Source organism: Myxocyprinus asiaticus, chromosome 48 (assembly GCF_019703515.2).
Source record: "Myxocyprinus asiaticus isolate MX2 ecotype Aquarium Trade chromosome 48, UBuf_Myxa_2, whole genome shotgun sequence".
In the NCBI taxonomy this organism is placed as follows: domain Eukaryota; kingdom Metazoa; phylum Chordata; class Actinopteri; order Cypriniformes; family Catostomidae; genus Myxocyprinus; species Myxocyprinus asiaticus.
In genome coordinates, this window is record NC_059391.1 from 17,676,894 (window position 1) to 17,690,357 (window position 13,464).

Below are 13,464 nucleotides of genomic sequence, written 5' to 3' on the forward strand. Positions count from 1 at the left end.
TTATGTTTTTACTCTAACCACCTGTCATGGAGTTCCCTTTCCTGTCCCTTCACTTTTACCTTTTTTTGTCTCTTTTTTTCTTAATTTGGGGTTTAAAGGGATAGTTCACCCAAAAATGAAAATTCTCTTATCATTTACTCACCCTCATGCTATTCCAGATGTGTATGACTTTCTTTCTTCTGCAGAACACAAACAACAATTTTTAGAAGAATATTTCAGATCTGTTGGTCCATACAATGCAAGAGAATGGTTATCAGAACTTTGAAGGTCCAAAAATGACATAAAGGATGTATAAAAGTAATCCATAAGACTCCAGTGGTTAAATCCATATCTTCTGAACAATATTATAGGTGTGGGTGAGAAACAGATCAAAGGATGTGTATATTATCTCACTAACTCAAATGAACAGCATAACAAAACTAATCAAAATGACAGACTTCCATTATTAAGCAGTCATTGATATCTAATACAAACCAATGCATCAACATCACAACACCTCAACGCAATGGCATACAAATCAATGAAATTATGAACGGTGCTTAACTAATCCAACCAGCAGCACATTAGAAAAAAATTAGCTTTTAAAACTTAAATCGTTTTAAAACCCCTTAGGTCATCGTTGAACGTTCTCCAGATCTCTGTTGATTAACATTGAGGATGAAGGGGGCCTGGGTAGCTCAGCAAGTATTGATGCTGACTACCACCCCTGGAGGCGCGAATTTGAATCCAGGGTGTGCTGAGTGACTCCAGCCAGGTCTCCTAAGCAACCTAATTGGCCCGGTTGCTCGGGAGGGTAGAGTCACATGGGGTAACCTCCTCGTGGTCGCTATAATGTGTGGTTCTCGCTCTCGGTGGGGTGCGCGGTGAGTTGTGTGTGGATGCCACGGAGAATAGTGTGAAGCCTCAACACGCGCTATGTTTCTGCGGTAACGCGCTCAACAAGCCACATGATAAGATGTGCAGATTGACGGTCTAAGACGCGGAGGCAACTGAGATTCGTCCTCCGGCCCACCTAGATTGAGGCGAGTCACTACACCACCATGAGGACTTAGAGCGCATTGGGGATTGGGCATTCCCAAAAACACAAAATCTTGGGCTAGCCCCACTCATAGCAAATGAAGGGCTAGCCCCATGTATAGCAAATGAGAATGATTAAATGGCTTTTACAACATACCTTAATAATAATAGAATTTCTTAAAATAATATATACTTTTTTTCTTGAATAATGGACATAAAACACATTTAAGTTGAAGAAAATATACTGTTTCTTAAAATAAATGAATGATGATGCCAGGAAGTTTGCACAACAGCACCACCTCTGGTGGGGCGTAGCCCGACTTGCCCCTATTGTAGAGGCATGGATGGTTGCAACTATTACAGACCAGTATTTTTTTACTAATACTCCAAACATAAAAATTAGTTCAAAAGAGTGCAGCTGATTTAATGGTTTTAGGATCTGATTCTGATTTCAATCTATAAATATACATTTAATTTAATTTAATTATAAGGTCAAGGTCTTATCAACCTAATTCTAGTACTAGTGTGATCAGTGTTTGTATTTTTAGGCTGTTCACTTCGTCAACCTTGGAATATTTCCTCAAAATTTGCACAGGATGACAACATGCCTAGAGGAAATTCTGTTTGTTTTAGTAGGTGGTTTGAGTTCACTGACTTGTTTTTGCTTTTGTAAAAAGAGAGCTTATAGCAGTTGGGCATCAGTCAGCATGCTGGGCTCTTTGATTCTGCTGTGGATATGCGTCCTCCTCGTCTTCCTCTTTATCTGGATCCAGAGGCCCAAGAACTACCCTCCTGGACCTCAACCTCTCCCAATATTTGGGAATTTGCTTGAGCTGAGCATTAACAATCCTTTGAAAGATTTTGAAAGGGTATTGTTTCATTTTTAACTGTACATCACTGATGTTCTTAAAGGTTTCTTTCTTTTCTTTGTGTTTAAAATCATTATGCAATATCTGCAGTTTGCAGAACGCTTTGGGAAAGTTTACAGCCTGTTTTTGGGATCAAGACCAGCAGTAGTTCTTCATGGTTTTGAGGCTATAAAGGAAGCTCTGGTTACTAAAGCTGTAGACTTTGCAGGACGGCCAACAGACTTCATGGTCAATCATATTTCGGAGAATAAAGGTAAGTTCTATTGCAAAGAATTACAGGTGGTGTAGATTTCAGTTTGTTAATAAATCTCTCCTTTACCTTTGTAATTGTATTATCAATTGCCTGTCTTAAGAGACTACAAGTTGTATGTTACAAAAAAGGTGTTGTTCTGGCTGACTATGGACCTCGCTGGAAAGAACACAGACGGTTTGCCCTTATGACCATGAGGAACTTTGGCCTGGGGAAGCAGTCCATGGAGGAGAGAATTCTGGGAGAGATCTCACATATTATTGCCAAATTGGAAAAAAATAATGGTATTTATGTCGATAAAAATACAAAAACATTTAACCCTCGTTTTGTGCTAACACATTTTGTGTTCTCGTTCAGAAATGATCGGCCCACTAAGATAGTTTATAAATCTCTCATATTGCATATATTTTCACAAGATATTTCATTATATCTTTATATCAACATTATTTTTTGTAATTATGACTGGTTTTGTGCTCCTATTTTGAACATATTTTTTAAAATAATATATTTTTATTGATAGAAAGATTAATGGAACTGAACTAATAACAGGCCAAGTGGGGGGCACTACCTGCGGAAAATGATGATAATAATAATAATAATAATAATATTAATAATAATAATAAATACATAATAATTAATATCCATTTGCTTGATCTGAACAAAATAAATGTAATTTAAAAGCTTAGAATCTCGACTTTACAATGCATATAGCTGATCCCAATTCTTAAATAATGCTTATTTATTTGCTGACAAATAAGAACTGTTTCGTTCTCATTATTTGCAAATTTCACAACTATTATTTGCAAATTTTATAGCACAACAATTATATTCAGAGTCGGTAACCATAAAACCATAAAAAAGATGAAATAGCCATGTGTTATATATTGTTGGAAAGGTCTCAATTAGTAGAATGCAATGAGAACATTTGTTTCAATCAGAGGCCAAACTGCAGTGAGTATTAATATTTGAAATTCCCACTGGCACACATAAATAACTGTCACATTTTTCTTTATTACTTCCTTAAACAGACATATAACATAGACAATGACATAGTGTAACTTACAGCAGACTATTCCGATTCAAACAAGCCCAAACACAACATAATATGATAAGTAGATCTTGAAATATTCCTCAAAGAGTGTACATGGAAAGACAATGAACAAAAGGGTGCTCAAAACACATTGTGTCTGTGTGTGTGTGTGTACATGTCTGATGACTTTGTGTGTGCAAACACACATACGTGCTCATCTAAAGGATTGGGATGCTCCTGAACACTTAATAATTCTATATTTCGTAGTGTAATCCATTAATTTCCGATGGCCAGTCATTTTTAACTGGGGAACACAACAAGTGTAACAAAGTGAAATAACCCCACAAAATTTTATGAAAATTGTCAGATTAATTGTCAGTTTTGTGTGTGTGTGTGTGTGTTTTCAGATAAAATATGTGAACAAAGTCAAGGAATTTTATTCCAACTGGATTTCGTAAAAATAAATAAAAAAAATTGTAAGAAAAAAATGACAGGAACACAACATAAGCTTTAATAATCTTTCAAATTATGTGCATCTTACTTTACTAATAAACGTCATAATGTTTTTAAAAGACATGCATTGTATCTCTACAGAAGGAAATGTGAATCCTCAGACTATGTTCCACAACGCTGCATCAAATGTCATCAGCTTGGTTCTGTTTGGAACCCGTTATGATTACAACGAAGAATTCCTCAAGCGCTACATTCAACTCGTTACAGAGATTTCAAAAATCATCAATGGGCCATGGAACATAGTAAGACATCAAATCAATTACCTTGACCATAGCTGATTTTTATATAATTAATATGTCAAATGTTTGCAATCCTTACAGATTTATGACACTTTTCCTGTATTGAGAAACTTGCCTCTGCCCTTTAAAAAAGCTTTTGATAAAACAAAAAAGATAAAAAATATGACTTTGAGTCTGATCGATGAACACAAGAAGACGAGAGTCCCAGGAGAGCCGAGAGACTTTGTTGACTGCTATCTGGATGAGCTTGAGAAGGTGTGTGTTTGTGTGTGATAGTCTGGTTTTGCATGGCTGAGGCTCTTTCATGTGATTGTGGTTTTTCTGACATACAGTGGTGTCCAAAAGTCTGAGACAATATTGAATCTAATTTAAATCTTGAAATAAACATTTTAGGATTTGGAAAAATTAAAAAAAAAGAGATGTAGAATGATGAGAAATAATTAAGGTTCTGCACTATTCTAGATCATAACTGAAATAAACAAAATGTTTATTTTCAGATTTCCTGACCTGTCTTAGTTGAATGATATCTCATGTTTTCCAGAAAGAAAATACTGGTTCCACCTTTGCTGAAGCCCAACTCATTATGTACATAATGGATTTGCACTTTGCAGGGACTGATACCACATCCAACACACTGCTCACTGGTTTTCTCTACCTCATGACTCACCCTGAAGTTCAGGGTCTGTAATTTGATTTATCAGTCTATTTTAATTATTGTCCTCTTGATTAAACAGATAAGAATTATCCTCGTCTTTTCTCTAGAGAGATGTCAGCGAGAGATTGATGAAGTTCTGGATGGAAAAGATCAGGCGTCTTATGAAGACAGACACAATATGCCGTACACACTCGCTGTGATTCATGAGGTTCAGCGTGTCGCTAACACTGTACCACTCAGTGTGTTTCACTGCACCACCAAAGACACAGAGTTGATGGGCTACAACATCCCAAAGGTGAGGAAATTGGATACACTGTGAAAAAAACAGCCCACTGAAACTGAAAGTTTAAATACAACTTGCAGCGTTGGTTCATTGCAAGTTTCTGACCACTTTGATTTCACTTACTGATTAAGAAATCTGAGTTGAGTTTTTTGTACTTTATCCCTTTAAAATAATCCTTATTTTATTATTTTCTACTCCAGGGAACTCTCATAATTCCTAATCTAACTTCTGTACTAAAAGAAGAGGGCCAGTGGAAGTTTCCTCATGAGTTTAATCCAGCCAACTTCCTGAATGATCAAGGCCAGTTTGTGAAGCCTGAGGCCTTTATGCCCTTCTCTGCAGGTAAACTTTCAGATACATCACTATTTTCCTAATAAAGACAGGTGGATGAAATCCCATCATTTAGTTTTATTTAGTTTGAGCCTATTCTGTGACCAACATAAGTACACATGTTGTTTACAGGTCCCCGTGTGTGTCTCGGTGAGGGTCTTGCTCGTATGGAGCTCTTCCTGGTTTTGGTGACTCTGTTGCGCCGTTTCCAGTTTGTGTGGCCTGAAGATGCTGGAGAACCAGATTACACCCCAGTGTATGGGGTCACACTCACACCCAAACCCTACAGAATGCACATCAAACTTAGAGAGATAGTCGGATATATGTAAATTGTAATGGCAAGTTTTTGTTTAACTCGTGATGGTGTATAGTGTATACAAAATGTAACTTAATCAATAAGACATGATAAATCATTGATTAATATAACATCTTGTGACAAGACAACCAAAACAACAATGTTGTGTTCACTATAGTGATGTAATGAGTAGTTTATTGCAGCCCAGATGACCATTTTATTGCATAGATTAAAGCAATCTTTCATAGATCAGAAGAATGAATTAAGTTCTCAGTTATGGTTCACTGAAGTAATTTTTCTCTCAGATCTCCTACATTTTCTAAGGATAAATGAAAATAGTGAGACAACTGTTTACCTACAGTAAGAGTATAGAGCTATAAAATGTAATTTGTTCAATAAATAAATAAATGAATATAAAAGATATGCAAAATCTCTTTAATCTGCAATGAAAGAAAGTACATTTTATCTATCAGTCTGTCCTTTGCACAAACACAGTAAAGGTCAAATCTTGGACAAGGTTTTACTGGTTTAATCATTATGAAACATGTGCAAACAAATGCAAGAAATCTGTGTCTACCCTCCACAAATGCAATAATTTAAAGGTGAAAAATGTGACTGAAAACTGTACTGTCTGTTTTTGATACAAATATCCCAGTATAATGAAATAAAGTTCAAATCAAATGATTTGTTCTTGCATAAATGAAATTGAGATGAAAATGTATAGAGATATCCCAAGACTGGGTTAATGTCTCTCAATGGGAGTGTAGTGGCATCTAGACTAATCAAACATAGGCAGCATAACATAGAAATTATGTTTAAATTGCTAAATTATGAATTGATTAATCAAGGCAAAAAAAAAAAAAACATTTAATGGTTTCAGCTAGTAATGGTCAAATCAGAATTTCTCAGTGGTGAAATATAGGTAAAAAGTAGTGAGAAGGTCTCATATTAGACTTATCTCTGTGTTTTTTGCAGACCTATCATGAGTGTCTTATTTAAGAACTCTAGCTATAAACAACCTCTATGCTAAGGGTCACCTGCATTATACAGATGCAGTGTCACATGACCATGAAAGTGTCATGTTATTGATCTAGTGGGACAGAGTGCAATTGAACAACAGTAATCATGCTGGGCTCAGTGATTCTGCTGTGGGTATGTATTTTTCTGCTCTTCTTTCTCATCCAGACCCGTCGGCCCAAAAAATTCCCACCCGGGCCACAACCCCTCCCGATATTTGGCAGTCTGTTACAACTAAATCTGGAAAATCCCATGCCAGATCTTGAAAGAGTGAGTTACTTTAAATTACTTGAAATCACAGATTACAAGATTCTGTAAGAGTGTGTTTCCTTAAAACTAGGGGGACCGCTGCAGAACTGCAAGGGGTTTATCGGTTATTGTTTGACTGTGAAGTGATTTTTTTGTGGAAAGATGAAAATATGCATTAAGCATTAAAGATTAAATTAACCTCAACCACTTAACATAGCTTACCAGTGCTATATTAAAAAACTGAAGTTGATCTAAATGTGTCATTGTTCCTTTTATATTCCGGGTTCAATACAAGTTAAGCTCAATCGACAGCATTTGTGGCATAATGTTGATTAACACAAAAATGTATTTCAACTCGTCCCTCCTTTTCTTTTAAAAAAGCAAAAATCTGGGTTACAGTGAGGCAATGGAAGTGAATGGGGGCCAATAATCGAACTTTAAAATATTCACTTTTTCAAAAGTATAGCCACAAGAAATAAAGGATATGCATCAGTTTAGTGTGATAAAATCACAAACCTCCAAAAATTGGCCACATTCACTTTCATTGTCCCCATTCACTTCCATTGTAAGTGCCTCACTGTAACCCAGATTATGCTTTTTTTTTAATGAGTCGAAATTACTTTTCGTGGTAATCAACATGTTGCCACATATGCTGTCGACTGAGCTCAGCTTGCATTGAACCTGGAACATTCCTTTAAGTATATGACTCTGCACATCAATAATGATTAATGGCTTTTCAATGTAAGCTTTAAAACAAGGAATGTAAATACATTCATATAGTACTATTCACATGTTCTGATAGGCCAAGCTTGAAATGCTTCTCTCAGTTTTATACTATTATAATTACAAATTCTACAAATTTCCCTTAGAACGATATAAGGTCATGCACTATTTATACATACTTTTCTCTATGTTTTAGACTCAGATTTTCATTTTCTTATAAGGTGTTTTACATTATGTATGTCTTATATATTATTTACCTTAAATATAGAGTTCTGGTAAACTTGCTGCAAACCTGTTGCAAACTTGCCGCAAATTCGCCACTCATTATTTTCACATGCAAATGAGCTTGCGATTCACCGCAAATGTTTGCCAGAAATTCACAGAAAGCTCTTCACCGTTATTGGTTAACCTGTAGTAAACCTTTGCCGACAATGAATAGTTTACCGCAAAGTTCATTTACATGTGAAAATAATGAGTGGTGAATTTGCGGCAGATTTGCAGCAATTCTAGATTTTTTGTAATGTATAACAAATTATGTAACATTTTGTTGATAAAACAGCTAAATATGCAAATATTCCTAGTCTATGTTTCAGTATATTGTATATAATACCATTTTACCGCATGTTATATCATTCTTGGCAGTTATCTGAGAAGTATGGACAAGTTTTCAGTCTTTACTTTGGAGGGAGACCAGCTGTGATACTGAGTGGAACAGCAGCGATAAAGGAAGCACTTGTCACCAAGGGGGTAGACTTTGGTGGAAGACCATTTGGCCTGTTACTTAATCATCTCACACATGGAAAAGGCAAAGTTCAAAAATCATACAATTATTTCAATGTAAAGTTCAGAAAAGTTTTCTACCTGAAACTAGTCTGAAACTAGGTAAACTGGTACAGTCCTCAAAACTGAAGCAGTGCACAGTTTTTAAGTGATGTAGGTGGCATGTGACTTTTATTTTGAAATTAAGCTTACAGCATTACCCTTACAAAAAGTTAATAGTTCTGGCAAACTTGCTGCAAACTTGCCACACATTATTTTCACATTCAAATGAGCTTTGAGGCAAACTCCTCATTGTCGGCAAAGGTTTGCTGAAGGTTCACTACTAACGGTGAAGAGCTGCAAACTTCTGGCAAACATTTGCGGCGAATCGCAAGGTCATTTGCATGTAAAAATGATGACTGGGAAATTTGTGGCAAGTTTGTCAGAACTCTAAATTTTTTGTAAAGGTAAAGCTGAAGTGTGTGATTTTTTAATGTTTTAATACTTTCTCTTATCCCAGCTTAATATGAAGAGACAACGATAAGAAAGCTATTCTGAGCTTGATTCTCCCAAAAAAAAGTGTAAACACTGCAGCTCTGTGGCACTATGAAAACATTCATCTGTTTGTTTGAGCATTCTGACCAGCCAATCACAGCAAACTCAACCATTGGTGTGAGTTTGGGGGGCGGTACTATCTGTTTTACAACATATGGCAGATAGGGAGAGTGTTTGAGAAACGTTTGGAAACAATCATTTTTTTAATTCCGTTTGGTTACGCTAGGTGACTAACAGCAGGCTAACAATGTTTATGGTGTGAAATATGTACTTTCAGGTGTAATCATGGCCGACTATGGCCCAAGTTGGAGAGAACATCGTCGCTTTGCCTTGATGACCTTGAAGAATTTCGGTCTGGGAAAGCGTTCAATGGAAGAACGGATTCTAGAAGAGACGTCTTATGTCAGTGCTTATTTAGAAGCCAATGCAGGTGCCTGAGGCTAAGCGAGTTTTTTATTTCCTTACAATAAAGTACTGTGGTAATAACATGGTGGAATCAGATGATAATACCATGGTACTTTGATACATATTACAGTACTGAATGATTGCCCTATTGATATATCATGGTATTTACTTGGTAATCCAACAAGGCACTTAAAGAATACCCTGTTATTACCATGGTACATGTCCATAAATCTATGATAAATCCATGGTACTTTTTGGTTAGTGATGTACTAAATGTGTTCAAAATCTGCATGGCACAGTCCTGATTTCTATTCATTTCTGTGGCCAGGAAAAACTATTGATCCTCAGACTCTGTTCCACAATGCTTCATGTGACATCATCTGCTCAATCCTTTTTGGCTCTCGGTACGAGTATGAACATGAGTTTTTCCAGACCATGATAAAAATGATGGCAGAGAACTCGAAGATTGCCAATGGACCATGGGGCATGGTACATGTTTGTCTCTTTTACAATGGTACAATTATGATATCAGATGGCAATACCATGGTCACTTGATATATATATGCCATTTATTTTCATATATATCATGGTACAGTATTTACTTCAGTATGTTACTCCAAGGTTGTTTAAACCATACCTTGGTATTACCATGGTACGTGCCCAAAAAAGCATGCCATTACCGTGGTACCATGCCCACAAAACATAGTAATACCTCTACTGTATGTTAGTGGATGGTTCAGAAAAAGCCATTGCAAATTCACTGATCTTTCACTCCCTTCAGGTCTACGACACCATGCCGCTGTTGAGGAATCTTCCCTTGCCTTTCCAAAGGGCTCTTAGGGACTATAATACAGTTAAAATGTATGCATCGGGCATCGTAGATGAGCACAGAGCAACACGAGTTCCAGGAGAACCACGTGATGTGATTGACTGCTATCTGGATGAAATGGAAAAGGTTTTGTCTTTCTTGCAACAATGCTTGTTTATTCATGATAATTAATATTATTATCATCAGAATTACCTGCTTCAAATAGCAAATGTGAATTTAGAAATGCTGCAGTTTAGTTTAAAGGGATAGTTCACACCAAAATGAAAATTCTGTCATGATTCACTTGCCCTCATGTCTTTTCAAACTTGTATGACTTTCTTTCTTCCGTGGAACATACACTATATTTCCAAAAGTATTCGCTCACCCATCCAAATAATTGAATTCAGGTGTTCCAATCACTTCCATGGCCACAGGTGTATAAAATGAAGCACCTAGGCATGCAGACTGCTTCTACAAACATTTGTGAAAGAATGGGCCGCTCTCAGGAGCTCAGTGAATTCCAGCGTGGTACTGTGATAGGATGCCACCTGTGCAACAAGTCCAGTCGTGAAATTTCCTCACTACTAAATATTCCACAGTCAACTGACAGTGGTATTATAACAAAGTGGAAGCGATTGGGAATGACAGCAACTCAGCCACGAAGCGGTAGGCCACGTTAAATGACAGAGCGGGGTCAGCGGATGCTGAGGCGCATAGTGCGCAGAGGTCACCAAATTTCTGCAGAGTCAATCACTACAGACCTCCAAAGTTCATGTGGCCTTCAGATTAGCTCAAGAACAGTGCGTAGAGAGCTTCATGGAATGGGTTTCCATGGCCGAGCAGCTGCATCCAAGCCATACATCACCAAGTGCAATGCAAAGCTTCGGATGCAGTGGTGTAAAGCACGCTGCCACTGGACTCTAGAGCAGTGGAGACGCGTTCTCTGGAGTGATGAATCACGCTTCTCCATCTGGCAATCTGATGGACGAGTCTGGGTTTGGCGGTTGCCAGGAGAACAGTACTTGTCTGACTGCATTGTGCCAACTGTGAAGTTTGGTGGAGGGGGGATTAAGGTGTGGGGTTGTTTTTCAGGAGTTGGGCTTGGCCCCTTAGTTCCAGTGAAAGGAACTCTGAATGCTTCAGCATACCAAGAGATTTTGGACAATTCCATGATCCCAACTTTGTGGGAACAGTTTGGGGATGGCCCCTTCCTGTTCCAACATGACTGCGCACCAGTGCACAAAACAAGGTCCATAAAGGCATGGATGAGCGAGTTTGGTGTGGAAGAACTTGACTGGCCTGCACAGAGTCCTGACCTCAACCCGATAGAGCACCTTTGGGATGAATTAGAGCGAAGACTGCGAGCCAGGCCTTCTCATCCAACATCAGTGTCTGACCTCACAAATGCACTTCTGGAAGAATGGTCAAAAATTCCCATAAACACACTCCTAAACCTTGTGGAAAGCCTTCCCAGAAGAGTTGAAGCTGTTACAGCTGCAAAGGGTGGGCCGACGTCATATTAAACCCTATGGATTAAGAATGGGATGTCACTTAAGTTCATATGCGTCTAAAGGCAGATGAGCGAATACTTTTGGCAATATAGTGTATAAGGAGTATGGAGGGTAAATGATGACAAAATGTTCATTTATGGGTGAACCATCCCTTTAAATTTTGATTAATGTTCATTGTTTTGCTTTTTTAATAGTAGAGAGGTGAAAACTGTGCCCTGTTTGATGACAGCCAGATGCTAGTTTTGTTGCTTGATCTTCTCTTTGCTGGAACTGATACAACATCAAACACTATCCGATACACAGTCCTCTGTCTTATGGCTTATCCAGAAATTCAAGGTCTTGCAGATTGCATATGTCATACAATTGATCTTTGTGATACCTCTGTGTGAACATGTCTGCTCATCTCTTTTCCAGAAAGATGTCAGCAAGAAATTGATAGTGTTTTAAAGGGTAAAATGCAAGCTTCTTTTGAAGACAGACACAAAATGCCATACACACAGGCTGTGATTCATGAATCTCAGCGCATGTCCAGCACACTTCCTCTCAGTGTTTTCCACTGTACAACCAGAGACACAGAGCTCATGGGATATCACATTCCTAAGGTAAAAATCTTTGAATATCTTGGAATAGTGTGTTGAATGGAAACAAATTTCACATGTACTCCCAAATAAGATAAATCACATTTGAGATCACTGAGATCATATCAACGAGATTAAATGGAGAGAAAATAGAGATTTTGTTTGGCCTAAAACTATTTATTGGTATTTTATTGGTAATGCCATTTCATCGCCCGGTGTTGAAATGGCATTACCAATAAAGTATACCAATGAGTATTGTTGTTTTAGTTTACACCTCCATTTATTCCTTTCTTGCGGGGAACTCTCATAATTCCCAATCTCTCCTCTGTGTTGTATGAGGAGGACAAGTGGAAGTTTCCTCATGAGTTCAACCCAGCTAACTTCCTGAATGAACAGGGCCAGCTTAAGAAGCCTGAAGCTTTTATGCCATTCTCTGTCGGTGTGATAACATTGTTTCTTTTAACGTTGCAAGATTTATGGTGTCTGCCATGAATGATGTACAATAATACATTTCTTTCCAGGTCCTCGCACTTGTCTTGGGGAGGGACTGGCTCGGATGGAGCTGTTCTTAATTTTGGTCACTCTACTGCGCCGGTTCCAGTTTATCTGGCCAGAGGATGTGGGAGAACCAGACTTCAGCCCTGTGTTTGGAGTGACTCAGGCACCCAGACCGTACAGGATGACAGTGAAGCTAAGATAGAGTTAAACATCAATGTTTGATATGATGTCAAAGCATCTTAAAGGGATAGTTTACCCAAAAATGAAAATTTTGTCATTATTTACTCGCCACCATATTTTCCGTGGAACACCAAATGAAAAGCTTACTTTCTACCATATTATGATAATGGATAGGGATCAGGGACTGTCAAGGTCACTTTCACTGTATGGAAAAGAGAAAGTTTGGACATTCACCTATGAATAACTCCTTTTGTGTTTCATTGAAGAAAAAAGTCATAAGGTTTTGGTACAACATGAGGGTGAGTGAATGATATAGAATTAAAATGTTTGGGTGATCTATTCTTTAGATGTCTGAAGGTGTTCATTAACCGAAAACCTATTATGCTTTGACTGTGTTTTTGAATAATGTATTGTACATTTGATGTATTTTAACACAATAAACACTTCAGTCTCACTGAGTTTGTGTATGTTAGCATGAGAGAGCATTTAGTGTATTTTAATGACATTCAAAACATGCGACCAATGTGTTTGTAGCTGAAAAACATGAAATTAGAGTCTCCCTAGTAAGGTGTGTGGAACTAAGGTTTGACGGTAGGCTTACTTGGCCAAATACACTACATATAAATAAATGTTAAAATGAATGCATTTCAATTTAAAATCAAAATTCAATCAAATTGAATTGAGTAACCTATAACAAAAT

General features: G+C 37.5%; 2 protein-coding genes across 4 annotated transcripts; both read left to right on the forward strand.

The window, feature by feature from the left end:
* The first annotated feature begins 1,501 nt into the window (after positions 1-1,501).
* On the forward strand, positions 1,502-5,904 carry LOC127437512 (cytochrome P450 2J6-like). 2 transcript variants are annotated; one of them, XM_051692484.1, is made up of 9 exons: positions 1,502-1,886; positions 1,977-2,139; positions 2,268-2,420; positions 3,761-3,921; positions 4,000-4,173; positions 4,460-4,598; positions 4,681-4,868; positions 5,057-5,198; positions 5,319-5,904. In XM_051692484.1, the coding sequence occupies exons 1-9, from the start codon at positions 1,614-1,616 to the stop codon at positions 5,513-5,515; spliced, it is 1,590 nt and encodes a 529-aa protein (XP_051548444.1). In that variant the 5' UTR covers positions 1,502-1,613; the 3' UTR covers positions 5,516-5,904. The 2 variants fall into 2 exon arrangements, with proteins under 2 accessions (XP_051548444.1, XP_051548445.1); XM_051692485.1 differs by lacking the exon at positions 1,502-1,886 and having other exon boundaries at positions 2,012-2,139; positions 2,240-2,420.
* A 684-nt stretch (positions 5,905-6,588) lies between these two features.
* On the forward strand, positions 6,589-13,239 carry LOC127437515 (cytochrome P450 2F2-like). 2 transcript variants are annotated; one of them, XM_051692489.1, is made up of 9 exons: positions 6,589-6,768; positions 8,113-8,275; positions 9,062-9,214; positions 9,518-9,678; positions 9,971-10,144; positions 11,706-11,844; positions 11,923-12,109; positions 12,383-12,525; positions 12,608-13,239. In XM_051692489.1, exons 1-9 carry the CDS (start codon positions 6,607-6,609, stop codon positions 12,784-12,786), a joined length of 1,461 nt encoding a protein of 486 aa, XP_051548449.1. In that variant the 5' UTR covers positions 6,589-6,606; the 3' UTR covers positions 12,787-13,239. The 2 variants fall into 2 exon arrangements, with proteins under 2 accessions (XP_051548449.1, XP_051548448.1); XM_051692488.1 differs by lacking the exon at positions 12,383-12,525 and having other exon boundaries at positions 6,591-6,768; positions 11,923-12,110; positions 12,608-12,792.
* Positions 13,240-13,464: the final 225 nt, after the last annotated feature.